The 26038-nt window shown below is 38.6% G+C and overlaps 1 protein-coding gene across 1 annotated transcript in view; it reads right to left on the bottom strand.

Annotated features, from left to right (window-relative positions):
- The window catches only part of Prkdc (protein kinase, DNA-activated, catalytic subunit), a 221554-nt gene that overhangs the window by 85625 nt on the left and 109891 nt on the right, over nucleotides 1-26038 (bottom strand). The window contains exons 40-53 of the mRNA XM_059277873.1: nucleotides 22507-22634; nucleotides 16271-16478; nucleotides 15185-15363; nucleotides 11963-12131; nucleotides 11443-11508; nucleotides 10342-10414; nucleotides 8645-8793; nucleotides 8022-8159; nucleotides 7700-7819; nucleotides 5674-5814; nucleotides 3996-4147; nucleotides 3269-3400; nucleotides 1381-1492; nucleotides 45-169 (exon numbers count right to left, since the gene is read on the bottom strand). Coding sequence (XP_059133856.1) covers nucleotides 45-169; nucleotides 1381-1492; nucleotides 3269-3400; nucleotides 3996-4147; nucleotides 5674-5814; nucleotides 7700-7819; nucleotides 8022-8159; nucleotides 8645-8793; nucleotides 10342-10414; nucleotides 11443-11508; nucleotides 11963-12131; nucleotides 15185-15363; nucleotides 16271-16478; nucleotides 22507-22634 — 1892 coding nt within the window. The remainder of the gene's footprint in view (nucleotides 1-44; nucleotides 170-1380; nucleotides 1493-3268; nucleotides 3401-3995; nucleotides 4148-5673; nucleotides 5815-7699; nucleotides 7820-8021; nucleotides 8160-8644; nucleotides 8794-10341; nucleotides 10415-11442; nucleotides 11509-11962; nucleotides 12132-15184; nucleotides 15364-16270; nucleotides 16479-22506; nucleotides 22635-26038) is intronic.

The following is a 26038-nucleotide window of genomic DNA, read 5'->3' as shown; positions in this document are numbered from 1 at the left end:
CTAACCCCTACCCCATATGCCACAATCCTGCTGTTGTCCCCTACCTGTCAGCAAGAGGAGGGAAGCCCTTCACTACTTTGTTTAAGCACACAATAAATTTGTCTTCCATAGTATTTTGATGTTGCTTTAGTTGTTTTATAACCAGTTCACATAACGACTCTGCTATCACCTGAAAAATTAAGTTTCTTTTCAAGGACACAAAAGTGGAACATTATGTTAAGTGCTGAAACCTAAATTTATTTTAATTATTTAAGTTAACTCAAGAAAGATGTTCAATATTATGACCTTCACCACAGGTTCACACTCAAGTGATGAAACTAAGTGCTAGGAATGGCCGCTGGTTTGCATTAGCCACTGGACAGCCACAGGGATCCCAGGCCTTGACTGCAATAGTGAGTGAGCCAGGCCATACCTTGGGCACCGTGTTTCCTTCTGACATACAAACATTGAAAGTACATCCTCTGAGAAGTTTTAGTTTAATGTTTATCAAATACAGTTCAAGATACATTTTATGTTAGATACCTTGGTCAAATACTCATATTGAATTCTAGCAACTCTAGCTCAACAGACCCTATCATGATCTTCCTGCATGTATCACACCCTCTCTTTATCATTCATTACTACTTTTAAATATTCATTTGTATACTGTCGGTTTCCTCCCCCTAATCCTAGCTCTCTCAGAGCAGAGATGTGGCCTACCTGTTTCCTGCTGTTTCTCTAGGGTCTAGAAGCAACATGTAAATATTCAAAAGCAAGAACTCAGTATGGATGATGTACTCAAAAAAGACTTGTTGGAAGTTATGAAAATACTCATTTCAGTTGTATCTACTCACAAATATGGAAGATCATTACAACTTGTTTAAAGGCATGAAGGCTAAATGGATAGTTTTTCAACACAAACTTACTGCTAATTGAGACTGTTTAAAAATCATGTGCAGGAGAAATACTTAATCACAAATTCTGTGATTTTAAATCTCATGCAGAGCATTTTAATTATTTTATTGTTACCACATACAGTGTATCTGTTAGGGCTGAGACTCCAGATCAGTGTGGAGTGCTGCCTAGCCTAAAATGTATCTTTTCATTAAAAATACTTAATCTGGTGACAAGATAAAATGATCTGTTTAGCAAGTAAAGAAAGAACAGTACAGATCAGGCAAACAGAAGACAAGACAGGCATACTCAGGGAAAGAGCTGGCATGGAGGCGCTGAGAGTGCCTTGGTAGAGAGAACAGGAACCACTCTACTTAGGTTTCACCTTATTTTTCAGATTTTTACACTAAATCTATACTAAATTTAATTCAGAAAATAATGCAAGACAAAGTATGTATTGAGCAGAAATTAGAATAATGAGAATGACAAGCACAATGTAGCACTCACGTGTTTCCTCTCAGTAACATGTTGAAGAATAAGTCCTAGAACTTCTGCGGCAGCTGCATATACCTCTTTATACTTCACAAAGGACATGTTATTGACTAAAGCTTCAAAATATCTATAATAAACACAGAAAACAAGCATAAAACAATCCATTGGAATGTTTGACACAAAATGTAACAATTCTGTCATATTAATAGGCAAATTGAGAAAATATAAATATAAAATGTGATGCAAACTGCTTGATATAGATTTATATGTGCATAAACATAGATTTATGGGTTCTGGCATCATAACCATGAAAGTCTACTGTCCAATCCCAGGTCAGCACTGCAATAAGAGTATAGCCCTCTGCTGGACACAAGGAAAACTGCAGGGAAAAAAGGAGGGCCTATCTAACATTAGGATTCCCTATCAAAAGCTGCCTACAGACAACATAATGTTGAAAAAGAGAAGGGTGATGCTCTGAGCAGGGAGTGACACATTAACTCTTGGCCTTTACAGACTCTTTGTGTTAATGCCTGGTGATGAAAATAAGGTTCAAACAGCTCACATTTGAAAACAAGAGTTTTTAAGTCTATACTGAGCTACTTACTGGCTGCCTTAGCTCTGAACCCACACTATCTATAGCAATAGCAGCAAGTGCAACTGGTCTAAAGGCCAATATAAAACAATCAGATTTGAAATTGCCCTCTCTCCCCATAGAAGTGAGGGACCCAGGAGTGCAGGGCTGAACCTACAGAACATCATATAGACATCAATTTCAAAATTCTAAATAGCAGGGTAAGAAGTCAGTCATGATGGTTAGCACCTTTAATCCCAGCACTTGGGAGGCAAAGGCAGGTGGATCACTCAGTTTTAAGCCAGCCTGGTCTACAGAGAGTTTTATATATATAGCTATATAATGAGACCCTGACTTTAACAAAAAAATGGCCAGTACCTTTTGTCATGTTCTAACTATCTTACTATAGCTTCTTTCCTCCACACATCATACCCACCCATTGCCATTAGGACAGGATAAATTGAGGCTGGAGCCCAGGAAGACAGCTGCCAGTATAGGGGCATCTCCCTTCATAGTCAAAACAATTCAAATCCTCTCATAGAGCCCATGGTACTTACAAGAGTCAGTGTTTAAAACGTCAGTTTCAGAAAGAAGAAGAGGGCAAGGGAGATAGATCACTGGGTAAGAGAATTTGTTTATAAACACGGGGACCTGAGCACTCACACAAGCCGGGCATGACCACAAGCATATCCCAGGAGCTGGCTGGCCATCCAACACAGATTAAGTTAAGTGAGAGACCCAGTCTCAAGGCAATAAAGCAGAAAGTAACAAAAAAAAAGCCAACTGATGTCTTCCTGTCCACCTCTGACCTCTGCAGGTACATCTATGGCAGATGCACTTACATATACAGGCATTTTTACACACACACACACACACACACACACACACACACACACACACACGAAAAAGCAGAAAAGGAAATACTTAACTTCTGTTTAAAGACATATACAGAAAATTACACTAGTCAAAAATTTCTATTACACTTATTTATTTAGTGTTTATGCCACAGCATGTGTGTGGAGGTCAGGGAATAACTTGGGAGACTTGGTTCTCTCCTCTCAACATGTGTATCCCAGGGATCAAACTCAAATCATTAGGCTTGGCTGCAAACACCTTTACCCTTCAGCCATCTTGCGAGCCCCAATTAATTTTTTTAAAGCCTACATTCCTCCTTCACTCCAGATACATTTCTCATTCCAAATGGCCTATAAATACAACCTTATAATTTTAGGTACAAGTATTTGTGTCTGGTCCTTAAATATATCAATACTATATCTGGAAATCAAATCTAGACACTTTATGAAAGAATCAAGTAGAAAGTATGGTACTTACTTGGTACTTGCTATATTACACTTTGGGTCATAGGGAGGCAAGTCATTAGCTATTACGATGCCTAATAATTGAATTCCTACAGAATTGTCTTTAGAATTAGGGTCCTCATGGGAAAAATTTTCAAATATTAATCTGTAACACAGCACAAGGGAGAAAACACAGACAGTTATATAATGAGTGAGAAACAGGAATATAAAGCATTTTCTAAAGCAAATTTTCAGCGAATAGTACAAAGAACACATGGCCCTTCCCTATTTCCAAGACCTCGGCTTGTTGACACCCACTTGTTAATTCTTACCCATTTTAATTATTTGTCCCAATTCTGTCGGTTAATAGTAACTTTAAAATTTTATCTCTCTTCAAGCAAGACTAAAAGTCATCTAACAAAGCCTCTGAGGTACTCCTGGGCTGTACACTCCAACTGCCCAGTGAGGAGCCAAAGTTACAGGAGGGCTGAAGAGCAGAGTGGGAGCCAATGGAGGTACTGAGCACTCAAAAATGCTTCCGGTGTCAAACTCTGGAGTTGTGGTTTTATCAGTAGCAAAATTTACCTTGTAAATGGACTATATTTTAAATTGTTACTAAAATTATTTTTGGTTTTGGTAATCCTTTATAAAATCATATTCCTGTTAATTCATATAATTATACTTCAATGCAGTTACCATTTAAAACTTGCTACACTTTGACCTTTTTCTAAACGATACTGAAAGAACTAGCAAATATGTACCTGTAAGGGATGGAAAGGCACTCCTTCCAGCACTCAACAAGGGTTTTAATAATTTCAAGGTTGTGTCTAAACACAGCTCTTTTGGGATGGAAGACATGTTTCATTAGAAAATGAAGCAATCGATTTGCTAACACTTCATCTTTAGGGACGCCCTGAAAACATTGAAATTTTGTAAGACAAATAACATTCCATTCAGGAAGAATATTTCACCCTACCCCCATTTTGTTGTTGTTTTCAAACAGGCTTTCATGTAGCACAGGTTAGCTTCAAATGTACTATATAGCTAAGGCTGCCCTTCAACTACTGAACTTCCTACCAGTACCTCTAAAGTAGTGAAACTGTAAGCATGCACCATCACGCTTTTGGACATAATCCAAACACCCAATTCTAAAAGAAATTTAGCATTTTATTGAGGAATCTAGTTTCCGGTTAAACCCTATGTGGTTTTTCAGTGCTGACTACAGACAATACTCTTCCTTGGCAGGTGGTTGGAGGAATTGTGGCTGCTCAAATGTGTGCACAGTCAATGCACTGTGGCCTCGGAGGGAGGAGCTACAATCAGGGCTCAGGCCCTGGTTGGCCATGTTCTTCATATTATCTGTCCAGAGATCCACTCCCAGTCTCTGTCTGAGACCCCAACAACGGTCCTGTCCAGGTCCTGCTGAGTCCTGATATATGGTGGGTAGGGAATCAGTAAGACTTGTTTCCACCAGTACCCACTGCACTTTGGCTCTTAGCCCTTTTTATAGCCCACTTTCTCCACCTCTGAGTCAACGGAGCTGCAAGAGCCCTTTGTTCTGGGTCTCTCATCACTGTGCCTCGTGATACCGGCCTACTCTTCTATCCCAGTGCTTCTGCTCACTTCACCACAGGAAGTTACCGACAGCAGCACCACCACTTCCCTTTTCACTTTGTTGCTATGTCAATGATTGGCAATTCCATTCTCTCAAGTGTAGCTGAGCTCCTGATGGTCTTTCTGATGGCTCTCAAATTAATCAAATACACCAATTCTTTCATGCTATTTGTCAGACTATTAACTGTTTTATCACATCAATAACAAGAAATTTAGATTTGGTTTATTGTGAAATAAACAAAACAGGAACACTCAGATATAAAGACATTAAAAAGCTATACAAGTGTATATTAAGGATGGTGCATGTGCTAAATTTATGTACACCTTTGTACATTACCCATGTTCATGTTTCCAAATGAATAAGCAAAGCTCCATCACACCCACCTACAAAGGTTGGAACCATCTGCTCTAAGTATAGTGCAATGGCAGTTCTTTGGTAGTCACTCTCAATAATTTCATGGATAACAGTTAAAACTGCGAGAGTGAATAAAGTGCCCCCAAATCCACGGACCTGAAGCAAATAAGGTGTTCTCAATTATGGAGACAATCTTAACTATTTTGTCACTGAGGTTCCAATCTCCTAGTAAATTAAAGGAATAAACAAAACAAACACCTCACAGTTTAGTAAGAAAGGCAAGGCCAAAGGTAATATCAAAATAGATAAAAGAAGATCAAAGCAATGGAGTGTAGGTGTATTACAGAAATGCACCTATAGCTAAGACAGCAATATCACATCAAGAGGACATTAACTCATGCAACATTCCCTCTGCAGAGCATCGGAAGAGGAAGGATATATTACTAGGTAAGAGAATCAGTGTTCCTTACTGTAGGTGTAGCCAAGCCTGTCCAAGAGAGAACAGTAGCTACTATTTCCACCACCATGTAGTGAATTCCTTCTCCGTTGTTCTGGGAAACAGCCAGTTGTAGCAAAGGGCTGAGCCAGTGCTTTGCATAAGGGCGAAAGACCTACAGAGAAAATTTAAATGCCAAGTACAGATAATTGTTCTGAAGACTAAAGTATTAACACAAAAATATATTCTCCACCAGCTGACATTTTATGACATGACATGAATCTAAAACAGTTGTTACTTGCATTTACCAAACTAAATAAGATCCAATTTACATTGAATTATCTCAAAGACTCCTAAATACTCAACGGAAATAGATTTATAATTGATCTCACCACTTAAAACTCAACAACTCTGTCCTCAGTAATATGTAGCTATAGAAAATTATTTTATGTACATGCATAAAAATGTAAGAAATAAGGGTATGACAATCAGAAGACACAAGCACTTAAATATTTTAATTTCTTCCTATGTTCCAAGTCACTCTGTTACAAACACATTTCTTTCTTTCTTTCTTTCTTTCTTTCTTTCTTTCTTTCTTTCTTTCTTTCTTTCTTCCTTCCTTCCTTCCTTCCTTCCTTCCTTCCTTCCTTCCTTCCTTCCTTCCTTCCTTCCTTTCTGTTTTTTTTTTTTTGTTTTTGAGACAGGGTTTCTCTGTGTAGCTTTGGAGTCTGTCCTGGAACTCACTCTGTAGCCCAGGCTGGCCTTGAATTCACAGAGATCTGCCTGGCTCTGCCTGAGTGCTGGGATTAAAGGTGTGCGCCACCACCGCCTGGCTCTAAAACACATTTCTAAGATCTCTGGAATCCGAATAAGAGTATCTATACACCAAATTCCATTGAATTATTTTAGAAATTTCGGAATGCCACTTTTGTGGAAAAGATTATAATCGAAACTATCTTCTAGTCTTCCTATTGTCTCCTTTCCAAGGAGATGCTCATAAGAACAAAAATATCTAGCATGCTCTATGTATATCTCTAGTTTTACTATAAACTACACACATATGAAATTCTTCATCACAGTATTACAATATAACAAATACCTAATGGCTGAAATGTTAAAAAAAATCAGTGTAAATATGTTTGTTCTGTAAGTAAAAACTGTCTGGGTTATCTCCTTTTGGAGACCGGAACCCTAAGCTTTCCAGTCCACAGCAGATGTGTACCAGGCTCTAGGAGCATGTTCAAGAAACCTCCCCAAGCCCTCACTTTACCCTTGTAAATGCAGTGCCTGGTCAGCTCCAAGAAACCAACCAATAAGCTCTTCTGCGGCAGCTATTAAATTAGCACTTGGAGGAACATGAGCTAACAATCATTTGTGGTCCCCAATATTATGGACTGAACTGTATGCCCCTCAAAATCTGTTGTCCTCCAAAGAAGCTTTCAGAAAAAGACGTTAGACACAGGTATTTCTTTACACAGGTAATTATGTCAAAGTGAGGCATTAAAGGAAGCTATAATCCAACACACTGATTCCTTATAAAAAGGAATTTGAAGACAGAAACACCAAGGAGGCGGCATGAATATAAGAACATCAACTCTACACAGAGAATGTCTAAGGCCAGTATTGTATCAGAGGTGCCAGCCCTGAGAACACCTGATCTTGGATGTACAAGGCTCACTGTGGTCCTGTGACAGTAGTACTTTTACTGGTGTGGAATACACCTTTCTGGAATAACTTATATGCAGAAAAACTAATATATTTACCTATTATCTAGATAAAGATAGCTATTTTTCATAAGTTAATAGGAATATTTTCACCCGTTTATCTGCTACAGTAAACAAAGAAGGCTTGCAGCTCTAGGAAGGTGCCACATATGCTGTATAGAAAGTTCACTTTTAACTCCCAATACTAATTAACATGTTTGACAGAAGGATTCTGAAGAAGTGTATAAATGTGGTTGGCTGATTTATTACAAGAACAATAATTTCATGTTGTGGTGTTTTTAAAGTAGATGCTCAGAATTGCATAGAACTGTTAAGAAATTAAAAAAAGTTACATACCTCTTCTGTATTAATAACAAGCTTGGCTAAGAAGAGACGGATATTTAAAGATACTGATGTATTTCCTAGTTTGTCATGAAGAAATTTCATCCAAGGAGGAAGATCTTTTGGTTTTGAATCCTGAAGTAAAACGCAAACTTACTCTGAAAAGTTGAGTAAAAGAACATCCTATTTTGCTATTATAAAAAAATGAGAAAGATGTGAAGTACAAAGAATCTATCTCTTTAATGTGCAATGTGGTTTAGTCAATATGAAAAGTTAATCCCTAAAGTGACACCAATGGATAACACTGAGAAAAAACATAATATCAGGAGAAAAATACCTCTTCTCCCCTGGATGTAATCAGATTTTTCTGCATGTGTTTAATTAGGGCTGTCATGGTAGCCATACATTCATGTTGGTTGAGTTCATCCATCTCTAACTCCAGGATGTCACCTTGGGTCATGGGATCTTGATGTTCCTATGAAGAACCCAGAAACGCAGATGTCACTGTTAAATGTCAGTGGATACAAGAAGCTCATTTAAGGGGCAATAGCTTAAAATAATAAAACTTAGCTGAAAATAATAATTTGGTAATAATATAAAAATATACTTCATATGTTTTAATATAGAACTAAAATGTAAACAGAGTTTCAAGTTTTCCTTACATTCCAAGCATATATGCCCTCAGCTCCCATCTGCTGAAAACACCTCAGTTTGGCTATCTCTGCTGTCTTGACCTCAGCTCTATCCCTATGGTCATTCCTTGACCTTTAACTGATGAAATCTGATTGTTGAGTTAACAGTGAAAGACCAGGCTTACATCTTGGAAGTTCTCCAAATCAACATTACTATTCTAGGGCTACTGAGACTGACAGAAAACCTGATTCCCTAGTAATGACAAGGCGCAACAGTAACTTTCACTGTAAACTTTAACAACACTCCTAATAAGTGAAATGTGATCACCCGTCTCTGAAAATGGCCAGTGGTAGGTTTAGGGTCTTGAGAGCTATATGAATAGCTCTGAACTCCAGTTGAGAAATCAAATTGACTCATTTCTTCACTTAGGCTACTGTCTGTCAAGTATGACAATGAAGACATATAATGAGGACTGCCTGAAAAATAAACAGAAAGGAAATATATTTGTACTCAAATAAGCCAATAAGAAATATGTTTCTCACAATTCAAATAATACTGAAATTAAAGGATACTTCAGTTAAGGTTTTTATCAATCCTGTGGTTTTAAGTCCATTGTACAGATTAGCAAAAGGAACATAGGAAAAAGTTCCCTTGCTCTTGCCACTATTGAATAGTTACTCTCTACTGTCACAGACAAACAAATTTAGTTAAACTGGATGTAATTTTTAATAGAAATACTTATTAAAATTTTGATGTTGTATATTTTGTTCATCAAATACAACACAGATATAGAAATACTATTGAGAAAATAGCTAATCCAAAATATGTCAGGTATTTAGAAAATAGTCCAAATTTTATCTTCAAATAAAAAATAATAAAAGTTACAAAAATAAATAAGCATACAAACACACATCAAAACCAGGAGCATGTGAAAGGCCAGAAGAAAGGCCAAGTACAGCCTCTTTGACAAGTGGATATGAAACAAAATGCTCCAAGGCATGTTATTATCTCCAGCTGAGATTATTAGAGGGTCAAAGCAAGTCTAGGGCCCACAGGCACAGACAGGACTGCTGTGGTGCTGGAGTGGAATGGGAGCAGAGAGCGGCAGGTGTGCCAGGCAGCAGGTGTGCCAGGCAGCAGGTGTGTCAGAGGCCTTGGCAGCTCTGTTCTAAGAGAAGTGCAAGATGCTGGGAAGTTTAGAAGAGAGTAGAATCAGGACAGAGCTTACATTTAACACAGATCTCTGAATATATTTAATAAGTTCGCAATTCATGTTCAAACAATGAAACACCTCAGCTGACACATGGGAAAAAATAATCAAACTAAATTTCAATATTTTGGAATATTTAAAGTACTTTTTATTTAAAAAAAAATGCATTGCTGGGCATGGTGGTGCACGCCTTTAACCACAGGATTATGGAGGTAGAGGTGGGTGGGTATCTGTGAGTTTGAGGCCAGTCTGGTCTACGTAGTGAGTTACAGGGCAGCATGGACATACTAAGAGACCATGTCAAAAAAAAAAAAAAAAAAAAAAAAGAAAAAAGAAAGAAAAGAAAGACAGGAAAAAACACCACAAATCATTATTATTATATGTTTTTATGCTGTGTTTGTATGTGGGATGGTGTGTGCATGTATGCTGTGCAGGCAAGTGTGTGCCATGGTGTGTGAGTAAAGGACAGAGAATATATTTTTGGGAGAAGGATTATCTCTCTCCACTTTGAAGAGACAGGTCTCTCGTTTCTGCTGCTGCATTGCATCCTGCATGCCAGCTATCCTGTGAGCATCTGGGTGATTATGCCATCTCCCTGCAAGAGTGCTGGGATTGCAGATGTGCACCACTGCATTCAGCTTATTTACCTAGGTTCCAGGGTTTAAACTCAGGCCATAAGGTTTATGAAGCAAGAACATTTTATTCACTGAGCTATCTTGCTGGCCACTCTTTTTTTTTGTTTTTTTTTTTTTTCATTTTCATAAACAACTATCAACTACTAGAAGCATTCTAAATCATCCTGAAAGTGACCTACCTGAAGCCCCATTTGCCGCATTCCTGGCCTCTTTCCTAATTTCAATGTACTTTTTCTTTCTTTCCATAGGAACCTATTAGGTAAAAATAAATATACCATTTAAAATGTTTTAGAATCATGGTCATATCTTTTTTTGTTTGTTTGTTTTAGTAATATTTTAGACAATCCCCAATTACTAACTAAAGAAGACATTTTTGTGAAATTTAGAAGTATTCAAAATCATTCATAAAAAAGAAACGTGTATATGTTTTCAAGTATAGCCTTTCCCATAGATTTCCCAAACCTAACTGAAACACTTAGCTTGGGTATGATTCTATGCTTGGTGCTTTTACAGGCCTGTATTACTGACAGTCCTCACTTGACCTTCGAGCCTAAGTTTCCTCAACTGTATAGCTATGATGTACTATTGCACCTTATAGTGCTTTGCAGGGTAACACAGCAAGTGTCCATGCTTAGATAAGCCTGGGCAATTTGTTATTTTTGTTTTCATTCTTTCAATGTATGCCTAGGGGAAAATGTCCTATTCTTATTCCAAAAGAGCACATTCAGGAACGCAGATGAGACACTCTGAGATGGACAACGACTATAAGGGAATGAACAGTGCATGATGCAAGTGTAGTCTTTGTCCACCTTCCCATCTGCAATGTGATGTGAAAGCAGCAGCAGCATCTTCTCACCTATGGCTGAGGCTGCAAGCAGAACCTAGATAACCACATGTATCCCACCTGCTACAGAAAATCTAGCTCTTCCTCTGACTTCCCCATCCAGGTTGCCCAACCAGGGCCTGATTCATCAGTATAAATCTTAATTTTTTGGTTGGAGAAAATAAGTCAGAAATCAAGACCTTTTTATTGACAATGTCTTTCTTTCACAGTCAAGAGAAGGAATAAGTAAATTCTGATGAATGCTGGTACAACCATGCGAGAAGACACTTCAAATTGCCAACTGCTAGACTTTACAGTTGCCAGTTTTATAAGAAGAACACAAAACTACCTGATTTTGGAGTTCAGAGCAAATATGTTCAAAATATAGCCTGCTTTCCCCAGTACAAACATTTGATAATATTTTTAATTTAGAAACAAAATTGAAAATTTTACTTACCTCAACTTCTATAGGAAACGCGTAGCAACGCTTCAAGTCTATCAAATTTTCAAAAATGAACAAGTTCTATAAAAAGAAAAACCTATATGAAAATATCTGACTTTATGACTAAGAATACTAAAGGAATAATTCTACTTGATAAGTCACAGACTGGGGGTGAGGATCAATTGGTAGCACCTGCCTAGCATCTACAAGACTCTGGGCACGATCCTCACCATCACATAAATAAGGCACAGTGGTAGATACTTGAAATCTCAGGAGGATTAGAAGTCTAAGGTCATACTAAGCTACACAGTGAATTTGAGGCAAGCCTGTGATACATGAGAACTCAACTCAAAGATACCCATTTCCACCCCCAATTACATGTCCCCCAAATCAGAGAAATACTTCATAGCCAATTCTCTTATATTTAACATTATGGGAGGGTGGAAAATACGATATAAATTTAATCGATAAAATTTTAACTGTTGAAATTCTACAGTGTCAGTCAGCCACAGGGAATATCCCCGGGAATACTCACCTTTTCTGGTTTTTCGCTAAACAGAAAACCTTGGTAAAATTTCAATTCATTGAAGACACAGCATATTACAGAAATGGCACAGTTGTATGCAGCACAATGATAAAGTCTTCTCTTCTCCAGCAACTGACTCTCCCCTGCCATGATCTCTGTAAAGGCATCATGGCATGACCTGCAGATGATATTCAGGTTGGACATCAATTTACTTAATGTGGACATTGATGCTTGAATCAGTAGTTGTTAGACAATAGGTTCTAATTTATTTCAGCCAATCTCAAGTGTCATGCTTCTCCCAGCATAGTACTAGGCATCAGAAATACACAAACAAGCAGGTTACCATCTTATTGCACAGGCCATGTGCACACATCTGATAACACAGTGGTAAGACAACAGCAAGCACACTCAAGATAGGGAGGCAAGGACCGACAGCCCAATCCAAGGTGCTAACAAAAGAACTAAGGGAAAAATACCTGAGCTAAGGTTTTTGTTTTTTGGTTTTCTTTTTAAAATGGTGGAGGTAGGGAGGTTGTTAAGAGAAAACATCTCACAGTATTGCTGGGGCGGGGGGGGGGGGGGGGAGCTTTAATTCCTGTGCCCAAGAGCTCCCCTATCTATGTAAGAGTCTATCTATGTAAGAGTCCCAAGAATAACCAGCGCCCCATATGCATGCCATTGTGCATGACTTAAGCTGAACTTTGCAATGTAAGTTAGCTAAAGCATAAATATAGACATTATGAGCAGAGAAGACTAGCACTTGGAAAAACTGTGTACCCTATCAGGAGGAAGTAGATGCAATAAATGTTTGAGAAGGGAGGGAAAGGAAGAAGGAGTTCTCAGCAGAGTTTGCCCACCATACTAAGAGGTATGTATTTCATTCTGTGGGGCGGGTTCAATAAACTACTTAGATAGCCACTGGTTTGTGGTGGTATTGTGTTCCCCAAAATATTGTGCACCCTAATAAACTTATCTGGGGTCAGAGACAGAACAGCCACTAGATACAAAGGCTAGAAAATGGTGGCACTCACAACTTTAATCCTAGCACTCTAGAGGTAGAAATCCCTCTGCATCTCTGTGAGTTCAAGGCCACATTGGAAACGGCCAGGCATGGTGACACACGCCTTTAATCCCAGAGAGTGAGCCTTTAATCCCAGGGAGTGGTGGGAGAAAGCAGAAAGGTATATAAGGCGTGAGGACCAGAAACTAGAAGCATTTGGCCTGGTTAAGCATTTGGCTGGTTAGGCTTTCAGGCTTCTAGCAGCACAGTTCAGCAGAGATTCATTCTGAATGAGGACTCAGAGGCATCCAGTCTGAGGAAACAAGATCAGCTGAGAAGTTGGCCAGGTGAGGTTAGCTATGGCTTGTTCTGGTTCTCTGATCTTCCAGTTCACCCCAATACCTGGCTCAGGTTTGAATTTTATTAATAAGACTCTTTAAGATTCATGCTACACTGGTTTTCAAAGGTTTTCTTGAAACAACCATGCACAAATATCTAGATATAATTTATAGCTTGTTCATAGTATGGTATGACACCTGCCACAGACTACATGGTCCACAGACTCAGCAATATTTACATCCTGGGCCAGCCCTGCTGCTGAAGACAATAGACTGGACTTGTATTCCAGTTGATTATGATTTTGCACTTGTAGGGACAGCAAAGAAAGATAAGCCTAGTGTTGTGGGATGGTCTGTATGTCAAATTGCTCTGATTGGTCAATAAATAAAATACTGATTGGCCAGTTGCCAGGCAGGAAGTATAGGCGGGACTAACAGAGAGGAGAATTGAGGGAACAGGAAGGCTGAGTCAGAGAGACACTGCTAGCCACCGCCATGACAAGCAGCATGTGAAGATGCTGGTAAGCCACAAGCCACGTGACAAGGTATAGATTTATAGAAATGGATTAATTTAAGATATAAGAACAGTTAGCAGAAGCCTTCCACGGCCATACAGTTTGTAAGCAATATAAGTCTCTGTATTTACTTGGTTGGGTCTGAGCGGCTGTGGGACTGGCAGGTATCCTGACTGTGAGACAGGCAGGAAAACTCTAGCTACAGCCTAGCACAGAAATAATTCAGAATGAGACAACTACAATAGCTTAGAAAGCAGTCCAGCTGTTAGAACAAGACCACACAAAAGGGAAAAGATATAAAGCACATTACTTTGAGGAACACTAAAAGGATCAAACTGACTATATTTGGTTACCAACTGGGTACTAATGGAGGTTAGGGACAGTCAAATGAAGAAATGATTGAAACTCCTAGGTCTCCTGCTTATACAAATGGATAGATGGTAACATCATCTGAAGAGAAGATAAGGTATGGACTAGGGTGAGAAGGAAGAATGCATGTCTGAGATGCAAAATGAGACACAGTCTGTCCAATCTGGGAGGACTTCATTAGAAGCCTACTTTTAGAGAAAATACATCTCATTAGTTTATACTTTACAGATAGCCTTTAAATTTGAAATGGTAGGAAAAAATATTTTTTTTCTGTAATTCATGCTACTGAAAAACATCAATATACTAACCCATTCAGAGGGGAAGTAGTAGGAAAAATGTGAAAGATATTAAAGAGTTTAAATCTGAGCCCCTAACTTGTGAGGCAAGCACAATCACAGAGCTCCAGCCAAGAGTTTTATTCTTTATAAAAGGTAAGTATGTGGCTGACAAGATGACCTGAGCTCAGCTCCCAGTATAAGTCAGGAGGCTCATAACTGCTTGTAACTCAATTTCCGGGGACTCTGACACCTTCAGGCCTTGGAAGGTGCCCATATACACATGGCACACAGTTTCACAGACACACACACTTATTTGTTTAATAAAAGATAAGCACCTGTTGCCCAACAACACAATTAAGTCCATATAAGTATTTTGTATATAAGAAAAAAAAAGTACTTTACTTATCTAAGACATTTAATTCACATTATATAAATGCATTTAAAATATATGTATCCCAAGGGCTGGAGAGATAGCTAAGAAATTAAGAACATTTTTTTGCTCTTGCAGAGGTAAGAGGTTCAGTTTCCAGAATCCACATAGTGGTCACAACCATCTCTAACTATACTTCTAGGGAATCTGATGCCTTCTCTTCACCTCCACAGTTACCAGGAACACACATGGTACAACTACGTAAATGGATCAAAAAACAAAAATATCTATAAAACCAAAAAAAGTGTAATTACCCTAAATATTAATAAATCAAACATAATCACAAATGAAGTAAGCTTACTTAAGAAGTATCTTTGTAAGTTCATTCCCTTCTGTAATGCATGAGCCATGGAAAGCTTGATTAATTTTAGATTCTTTAGAGTGAACATCATCTTTTGAAAGACGAGAATACATCATGGCTAATATCTTGTAATAGCACATCTTCTTGGTGATTTGAGTGTCAAAGGTAAATTCATTTATCTGAAAAGATGTAATATCTTTGGTTTTATCAAACATAAAAACATCATGTTCAAAACATCAAATTTAATTTTTAATGCCATTCAGATAGAAAACAATTTTAACAAAGAGGCAGATCACTTCAATAAAAGAGTGGTTTGTTTGTCCAGGGTATCCAATGTGGAAACAACATTGCTATGTCATACTGGATAAAACAGGAAGTAACACAAAATGTCCACATAGTAAGCCCAGAATATACGATGTTTGTCAAGTCTTATTAAAGCCATAAGAACAGCAGATGGAAACGTAAAACAAATTTTTACCTACTTTGATGTTTTATTTGGTTACCTGTATTTACCAATAGGAATCTCAGAAAGGCTGAATGATACCCCACCATTACTTTATTAAAATTGTCCAGATAATGCCCAATCCCTGGAACCTAACTTTCATATTACATATTACTCTATGGTCATTAAGTAGAAGACACTGATGAGGGGTGGCTGGATTGGATTTATTAGGTGGGAAATCAAGTTACATGTAAGTTAGGTAGATAAAGATTAGACAGACAAGAACGAGCAACTGGATGGAGGAGGCAGAGATAGAAACATCAACACAGACCGGATAAGTCAAAACCATGGGAGGCATGAAAAGACAAGGAAAGCCTTTATGAAAGCACCTGAGAAGAACACGGCATGCAAACATGACCTTGACCTGGTGTAACTGAACAGACTTGTGCATTCAGACAGAGAGTACATCTTTGTTATTCTAAGCCACTGTGCTGCCAGTCAGTTGCTATAGGAAAGTAGTCTGGATTCATGTGGCCATAGATTGCTATTGGATACAGAGGGAATGCTCCTTGAACAAGAGCCCCTCTGACTGAGCACACAATGCCACCCAACTTCTTTACTAACAGTAGTAAAGTATGATATACCTTTGTAAATCTGGACTTCAACACATCAATGGCATCTACCACAATTCTGCTAAAGAACTCTTTCAGTGTGTCCAAGTCACAGTGCCACAATAAGGTGAGGAGAGAGCGATCTACAAATGCTTGGCGAGTGACATTTGAAGGTAGGTCATCCTTCCGGAACATTGTATACACACTTTGCAGAAGGTTTAATTGTGTGATGTATGGACTCCTAAGAAAAAGAGATAAAATGACATGCCTTGAGCAAGTATTTTGTATGCTCAAGTGATTATTAATTACAAAATAGCAAAGGATCTCCACAGTCCATGGTGGAAGGAGGTAATAGACTCAAAAAATTGTCTTTTGACTGCCACACATTCACTGTGACACAAGTATCCTGCCTCTATACATCAACAACAATAATAAATAAAATTAAACTGAAAAAAAGAAAACTAAGTCTAAAAGAAAGGAAATTCTAGTTTTAAAATTAAATAAGCATATCTAATTGATGTTAATTACCACACATATAAACTCTTTCTTCCTGTAAATATTTCTAAGTCAGAGTGTTTTACTACAGCAACAAAAAAGTAATTAGAACAATTGGTACTATTTTCGAAAGTATAGTTTCCTTTTTTTTTTTTTTTTTTTTTTTTTGGTTTTTCAAGACAGGTTTCTCTGTGTAGCTTTGCGCCTTTCCTGGAACTCACTCTGTAGTCCAGGCTGGCCTTGAACTCACAGAGATCCACCTGCCTCTGCCTCCAAAGTGCTGGGATTGAAGGCGTGCACCACCACTGCCTGGCTCAAGAGTATATTTTCTACACTGTAGAATAAAGCTACTAAATTATGATTGTGCTATTGAAAACACTGTAAAGAGAAGCAAGAAGAGGGAGTTTGCTGTGGATTGTGTCTCCTAGTCATGTCAGATGCTACACCCACAACATCTCATCATGATGACCCAAACATGAGCTGAACAAGGACGACATCAATGGACATGCCAAAGTGGATGGGGAAGAACACACAAGGCTTGAACCCACACAAAGAACTACAGGCAACGGAGGAATGCTGAGAGTGAGGGAAACAGTCTTCCCCAAGGAAAAGCGCACCAACTGGTGATCCAATATCAAATGGTCAGCCCCAACAACATATACATGCAAGTAACACCATAAAGACCGTGCAGCCTATGTTTAGGAGTAAATATCATATATGCATGTAATAACAATTAATGAAAAAAGAGTAACCATGAATTTGAAAGAGGGCAAGAAAGGGTATATGGTAAGGTTTGGAGGGAGTTAAGAGAAATGTTTTAATTATAATCTTAAAAACAAAAATAAGTTAAAAAAAAACTATTTAAAAAAAGAAAAGCTGCCAGGCCTCGTGGTACATGCCTTTAATCCCAGCACTTGGGAGGCAGAGGCAGGTGGATTTCTGTGAGTTCAAGGCCAGCCTGGTTTCAGAACAGTCAGAGCTGTTACACAGAGAAACCTTGTCTCAAACAATAACAACAACAACAACAACAACAACAACAACAACAAAAGCAGTTAAGAGACATTTTAAGGAAAGAAGAGAAAAAAATTGTTTTAAGTCCTTATAATGTTAAAAATAGAAATAAAAAGGAAGAGAAAAAAAGTTTAAATATAATTAAGGGGAAAAATAAGAGAAAAAGAGTTAATAGTAAAAAACTCATCTGTCTTTTAAAGCGTTTCCTTGCTTCCCTATATTGTCCAGCACCTCCAAGGCTATGCTGAACCTGATTAGAGAAGACACACATTCTTGTCTCATTCCCAACCTCAGCAGGAAGGTATCCCATCCAGACTTTTAGATTAAATATCTGCCCACTGCTAGCTTTACACAGATGACTCTGCAGAAATGAGTATTAGATTTTATCAAATTGTTCTGTCAGGCCATTTATGATGCCTCAGTGAGTAAGGTGCTCGTTGTTGGGCCTGACAGCCTGATCTGACCCCTGAAGCACACATGGTTCAGATAAGGCCTAGAAAATGATCTACAATAGCCACATTTTTAGTTTTGAACTAGTTTATTAAATATACAATATGAATTATTTGATATGTTTTATAAAGTTCAATACTGAGGCCTTCTGGGTCTAGGATGTGTTTGTGGGAAAATGTTTACTGATTTATGTGATAAGGTTTTAGATTACAAAATTATCTTTGTTTTCTCAAGTCAATAGGACATACAAATTCCCCTTTAATCCCTGCTTCAGTCTCATCTCACACACCCAGGTATGCTGTATTTTTGACTCAGATGAAAATACATCTGACCTCTCTTATAATTTCTTGTTTGTACCAAGTAGTTTTAGAAATAAGGAATTAATTAGTTAGCTACTGAAAAATATTTTCAGGTGCCCCAAATTTCCTTGTTGATTTCAGATTTAATATCATTGTGCTCAAAGAATATACTTTATATGTTTTAATCCTTTATATTTATTAAGAATTATTTGTGTATGGTTGGCAAAAATGACAAAGTGGGTAGAGATACTTGTCTCTGAGCCTAAGGAGCTGAGTTCAGTCTCTGGGATCTACATGGTGGAAAGAGACTCCTCAAAGCTGTATCTGATCTCCACTTATGCACTGTGGCACATACACCAACACCTGCCTCTCTCTCACACACACAAATAAATAAGTAAACAGAAAATGTCATGTAAAAAATTTAAAAAGAGAAATGGCCTACCACATGGTCTATCTTAAAGAATGTTCCACATGTGCTCAAAATGATATGTGCTCTGCTACTGTGACAATGTTATGTGGTTGGTTAATTATGACTTTTTAAAAAAGTGTCAATAAAAATGAATAAACTATCATTTCATGCTACATCATAGATGGACCTCAAAAAAACATTATGCTGATTTAGAAACTCAGAAGTGATAAAGGCATATACCTTAGGCTCAGCATTTAGGAGGCAGCAGGAGCTGGATCTCTAGCATTTTGAGACTAGCCTGATTGACAGTGAGCTCCCAGCCAGGGCTGTCACACAGTAAGACCCTGATAAACAAAACTAAACATAGGAAGGGGAGGGTCAGCTACTGAAAAATGTTTAGAAAAGACAAAAAAAAAAAAAAAAAAAAAAAAAAAAAAATTGTGGTTGCCTGAGCTGAGGCTTGGGAGGGGTTCTTAAATGATTCTACTACGTGAACTCCCTACAAATTATCACTGAATAGTATTCTTAAATGTGTGTGGTGGTGGTGGTGGTGCATGCCTTTAAGCCCAGCACTCAGGAGGCAGAGGCAGGTGGATCTCTGAAGTCAAGGCAAGCCTGGTCTACAGAGCGAGTTCCAGGACAGAAAGGGTTACATAGAGAAACCCTGTCTTGAAAAACAAAAACAAAAAAATTCTGTAAAATGTGTGTGGTGATTTGAATGAGAATTGCCCCCATACATTCATATATTTGAACGTTTGGTTCCCAGTTGGTGTATTGTTTAGGAAAGATTAGGAGGTGTGGGGATGAGGGGAGGATATGGGAGGACCAGGAGGTGAGCGGAATTGGGGTACATGATGTGAAACTTCCAAAGAATCAATAAAGAAGTTAAATTTAATAATAATAATAATAGTAATAAAGATTAGGAGGTATGGCCTTGTTGGAAAATGTGTTGGAGGGCTGGGCTTTGAGGTTTCAAAAGCCTAAACCAAGCACAGTCTCTCTGTCTGTCTCCTGTCTGCAGATCAGGATGTAAATTATCAGCTACTGCTCCAGCACTGGCCTGCTACCACACTTCCTACCATGATGATCTAACTCTGAAACTGTAAGCAAGCCCCTAAAATTAAATGCTTTCTAAGTTGTGTTTGTCATGGTGTCTCTGCACAACAATAGAACAGTAACTAAGACAATGGGTGATACAATGGTATGTAAAATGTAACATGGTCCCAGGACAAACAGTGGGATTCAGTTCTCCCCTTCTAGATAGGGGGCCTAGGATTGAACTCAGGTTACAATTTGGTGGTAGGTACCTTAATCTTGCCAGCTCTAAAATGTTAACTCTAAATTTAAAAGGATATTTACAAATTCAATGTATGTAAATGCTAACTAAAAATTTATTGTTATACTTAGAAATAGTGATAACATTAAAATACTTTAAAAATCAGCAACCAACATGTAGCTCTCTGACCTCATCAGAGCTTCTTTGTGCAGTGGATGGTGGTTAGCATAGAAATTCACAAGTAGTCAAAATGCAGGCAATAAGTACCTGAGGAGTAGCTCAGCCATAAAAGTAATATCTTTATCATTCCCATCCCCAAGGCTCAGAGACCACCTTCGAAAAGGTGGCAGAAAGATGTCAGAGCCAGATGGGGAAGGACTGGATCAACAGTGTTTTCTGACTGCTGTACTCATAAACTCACAGCAGCCATGGTTTCCTGCACAAGACCTGAATAAGCCATTCTAGCATGGGATGGGAAGGGGTTCATGAGTTCCTACCCCTAACTGATGACTTCTATGGGAGGAAGAGACAGTTAGGGGCGTGGCTCCTGGTTGGGTAGACCACACTTGAATGGATGGCTCCATACCCAGAAGCAAAAAGTTGAATAGATGGATTTAAAAAGAGGGGAGCACATTGTTGGGCTGGGGAGGGGTATCTGTGTGTGTGGTGGACCAGTAGGAGTTAGTGGGAGGAGCTGAAGGTGAATTATAATCAAAATATAAAGAATTAATAATACAACTTCTTATAAAAACTAGGCAAGCATGCCTCATTTTTCTACACTGTATTGCTCCAGAATCCATCCATCCATCCATCCATCCATCCATCCATCCATCCATCCATCTATCTGGTTTTTGAAGACAAAAGGGTTTCTCTGTGTAGCCCTGGTTGTCCTGAAACTCACTTTGTAGACCAGGCTGGCCTAGAACTTGGAGATCTACCTGCCTCTGCCTCCCAAGTGCTGGGATCAAGGTGTGCACCACCACCGCCTGGCTCAAAATACGTTTTTTAAAAGGCAAAAATCTCATGTAGCTCAGGTAGCACAGGATGACCTTGAACTTCTCATTCCCCTGCCCTTCTCTCTCATGCCCTTCAGTAAAGGGCATGCACTACTATCTTGTATTTTAGTTAATAAAACTGTCCTAGTCATGAAGGCACATTCTTTATCACTGAGTAATTCTACTTAAATTGACAAGTGCTAAGAAACAAACAAATGGCTGCCTGCAACTCCTAATGAAATAAATGATTCAGAGGATCACAAATGGCTGCTGAAACCACTGGGAACATGGCAGTGAACCTACGAAAAACTAAACTACAACTAGCATACTCCAGGTGTTCCTAAATCTCATAAAACAGTCCTGACAAAATTTAAACCTGAATCTAACTGAGCTTTTCTTTAAAAAAAAAAAAAAAATGTGTATTGGTGTTTTGCCTCCATTTATGCCTTGTGTGAGGATGTGAGATTCCCTGGAACTGGAGATACAAATATCTATGAGCTACCACATGGGTGCTGGGAATTGAACCCAGGTCCTCTGGAAGTGTTCTTAACCACTAGGCCATCTCTCCAGTTCTGAGCTTTGCTTTAGACTTCACTTACCATATACAGGAAACACAAGAGCTGAATGAGCAGTTAAGTAAAAAGAAGAGGAACAAATCAGATAACTCCAGAATAAAGACACTGGGCAGAAGTGTCAAGGCTCCTTTAACACTGGAGACTGCTATTGAGATAAAAGTTCAACTAAAATGTGAATGTGGGATTTCTAAGAATTTTGTTGAGTTGATAGCCATTAAAATGATGACTTCAGAAAAGTATCTGAACTTAAAGGTGAAATGAAAAGGCCAGAGATCTGAGTTTAAATACAGCAGCAGGATTTTGAGATGGATCAGTAGTTAAGGCACTTACCAAAATGATTTTAAGCTTGATCACCAGGCCCCACATGATAGAAGGAAAGGACTGATTCTTAGAGTGGTTGTATGAGCTCCATAGCACATGGGTACAAATATACATGAACACTGACTTTAAAACATAGTAATAAGAAACACAGCAATTAAAAAAAAAAAAAGACAATGTGGTGCAATAAAGCTGGAAAAATGATGTTCTTCTACCAGGGGCCTATTTCTTTCTTTAGGATTAAACAGGTTTGAAATTTTTTCATAAGAAAAGCCCGTTACGTTGAAAAACTTTAAAAATGTAGCAGTGAGTTATGAAAACCACTGTCCCTCAAGTGTTTTTTGTTTGTTTGTTTGTTTGTTTTTAAACAAAGAAGGTAACATACCCACTCCAAAAACAGGGTGTATACAGCTCTGGGGAATCCAGACTAAAGTAACTCACCGCCTAGCAATCCTTTTGAAAGTGGTTTGAAATAATTCTTCCATAATATGTTGCTGTTCCCGACAAAGAATATCTGTCATCAACTGAAACAACATAGGACTCTGAGATAATTCCAATGCATCCAGAAACTAAAAATAGAACAAGAAATCCATTATCAGTATCATCAAAATTTTTGTAACTCTGACTTTTGCAAGTTGTACACCACATACAAGCCTGTTGCCCATCAAAGAGGGTGTTGGATCCCATGGAACTGGAGGAATGGACTGCTGTGGGTACTGGGAATTGAAAGCAGGTCCTCTCCAAGAGCAACAATTGCTTTTTTTTTTTTTTTTTTTTTTTTTTTGGTTTTTCGAGACAGGGTTTCTCTGTGTAGCTTTGTGCCTTTCCTGGATCTCGTTCTGTAGACCAGGCTGGCCTCGAACTCACAAAGATCCACCTGTCTCTGCCTCCTGAGCGCTGGGATTAAAAAAGGTGTGCGCCACCATCGCCTGGAGCCAACTATATCCCTAATAGCAGTTTGGCTTTTAAGATGGATCATTTTCTGTTTTACTGAATTCCTAGGCTCAAGGGATCCTCTTACACCAGCCCCATGTAGATTGTAACAGGTTAATGGAAAATCACCCTGACCCTGGCCTGCCTCCCTTCCAACTCCCTGACTTGAAAATCTTTGCCTGGTAACTTAGCATTCACAGACAAACAATGTTTCAAAGTTGGCCAAGCAATACTTCTGGCTGTGCTGTACTATCACTGTGCATGCTCCAAAACTCTAAAAAAGCCCTCCCCTGCACCAACTCTCTGCTGTCTCTATTCCTAGACAGAGGCAGCCACCACTCTGTGTCTTTCCCTAATAAATCTTGTGTGAGGTTTGTTGCATGGTGTGACTTTGTGATGTTCCTAGGCTCCTGTCTGCCAAGATGCCCTTGAGTTAGAAAAACACTTTAACCATGTAGCTGGCACTCTCCAGGCACAGGGCAGCTATGCTCTTAGCATATACCTTTCTTTTTTTTTTTCTTTTTTTCTTTTTGGTTTCTCTGTGTAACAGTTCTGGTTGTCCTAGAAGTTGCTCTGTAGACCAGGCTGGCCTCGAACTCACAGAGATCCGCCTGGCTCTGCCTCCCGAGTGCTGGGATTAAAGGCATGCGCTACCACCGCCCGGCGCTTATACCTTTCTTATATTACAAGTTTTCTTCAAATGCATTAGTGTTTTATTTGCATGTATGTTCATCTATTTATATCAAAAGAAAGTACTAAGGATCTAATGTACATCTTTGTAGATGCTAAAACCATTAGCATGAAATACCAGAGCTGGTGATGTGGGGTAAATGCCTAGGAAGTGTGAGGTTCCAAATAAAATTCTCAACACTGAAAACAACAACAACAGCAAAAAAAAAAAAAAAAACAAAAAAACAACCAAAAAACAAAAAACTCAAAAAAATTGGATTGTTGGAGTACAGGATACTTAACAGACCACCAAGTGAACCAGACTTGGTCACTATGATGGAATAACCTGAAAAGATCTGCTTCCTGCTGCATGTGCATGAAGCTAATGACAATCCAACTTCTACATTAGGGGAAAAAGGGATAAAGAAACAAGCTAAACAGTGGAGAACATTTAAGGAAATAACCAGACAAATAGGGGATGGTATCTAAGAAAAATTTCCTATTTTCTTCTAAAAACTGAATGTCATGGAATGACAAAATGGAGAAGATATGAAGTAGCTCTAGACTAAGAGACTGATAATTCAATGCAGTCTCTGGGTAGACTCTGAGCATTTTTCTTTTACTTTCTTTTTGGAGAGGGGTAGCTACCTATGAGGAATTTGGAGAAATGTAAATATAGACTAGATCCTAAAATAACAAGAGAATTATTATTGATTTTAGACATGAAAACAATACTGTACCTTATTCTAAAGGCAAACATACCAAACTATTTGGGTATAAATTATCATGTGTTTGAAACTACCCTAACTAATGTTTCAGCCAAATCAAACAACAAACAAACAAACAAACATAAAACCAGAAATATGTACTTCCATAAATAAACATGACAAAATTCTGGTTACTGATGAATACATGAAGTAGCTGGCTATTTGAATGTTTATTTCATAATTCCTTCAACTCTATCTTTAGAAAAAATATATGAACAGGATAAAGCAGACGATAGTCTATGTGGTTGGATGCTGTCCATAGGGCTGCCTCGTGTCCTTACAGCATGGTGACCAGAGAACCATGGATGGACTCAAGAGGAAGCTGTAATGACTTTATAGCCAGTTCTGGTCACCAAACAGCAGCCCTTTCCCACTGCATTCTTTTCTTTAGGAGAACATGTCAAAGTTTAACTCAGACTCAATTAGAAGAAAGCCATACTTGCCTCTCTCACTGGAGGAAAAACAAAAACGTTATTATGCAAGAAGAACATGTAGGACAAGATGTACTTACCTGCCTATGTCACAAGCTTACAGTCACCCAGCATGTATATATATGTTACAGTGTGGAGGTTGTCCTCATCCCTGTGTGTGTGCGCGCGCGCGCGCGCGCGCACACACACACACACACACACACACACACACGCACGCTTTCATTGCTCTATTTATAAGGGTCTTGAAATCAAAGACATTCTTAATTTTGGGATATGTGGATCAATAGTCATTATTCTCTTTTTTCCTTTCATTGTTAGAATCCATGAAATTCAATTGACTACACAAGGGTCTCAAATTAAAATGACATTGCAACTTTGCCTACATGTAGCAGTTAGCATATCACCAGAATAGAAACTACATGTGCAATTCCTGCCCAGCACCTTTGAGTCAGGGGCATGTGCTATGTTATCCTTTATTGTATAGCAGTTTCATCTGAGATAGAAACATTCTATTCAGAAAAGCTCTTTAAGACAGGAAGTAGACAACTCAAAATAACTTCAGGAAGTCTGTGAAACTGATCAGATTCATTAGGCCTCTCCTATTCCAAAGGTCTACAGACAGTAAAGACTGATGAGAGTCATTCTCAAATAAGTCCAGGATCCTAGAAAAAGCAGAGACCAGGCTGACTGCCTAGAAAAAACAAAGACCAGCTGAGCTGTCTGGAAGACATTTAGACCAACTGAGCCACCTGCAAAGGACACTTTCTAGTCTGTTGAGCTGCCTACAGACTGTGCGGTGTGCTCAGGTTTCCAACTTAGGTGAGCTGTCATACATGCTGGGGTGGGCTTTCATGATGCACCTGTCTGAAGGGACTCTAGCCCAGATGAACATGTGGCTCTGGCAGGCCTTGCCCTTCTCCTCAGTTCCCTTTGCCTTGCTAAAAACCATTAGATTACATTCCTAAAGCTAGCCACCGAAGTCTATTTCCTTATTTGGCCACTTTCTCCTCCAGAGGTTGACTACCAAGGTTGAGCTATCAAAGTATTGAAGTCCAGCAATCAAATGCCCCCTTTGGTTCAACTAATTAACATGATCACTAAAAATATAGAACCACACCTGTGGTAGTTTGAATGTAATTGGCCCCCATAAGCTCATAGGGAGTGGCAATATTA

The sequence above is a fragment of the Peromyscus eremicus genome, chromosome 12 (assembly GCF_949786415.1).
Source record: "Peromyscus eremicus chromosome 12, PerEre_H2_v1, whole genome shotgun sequence".
In the NCBI taxonomy this organism is placed as follows: Eukaryota; Metazoa; Chordata; class Mammalia; order Rodentia; family Cricetidae; genus Peromyscus; species Peromyscus eremicus.
This window is presented reverse-complemented; position numbering and strand designations above follow the sequence as displayed.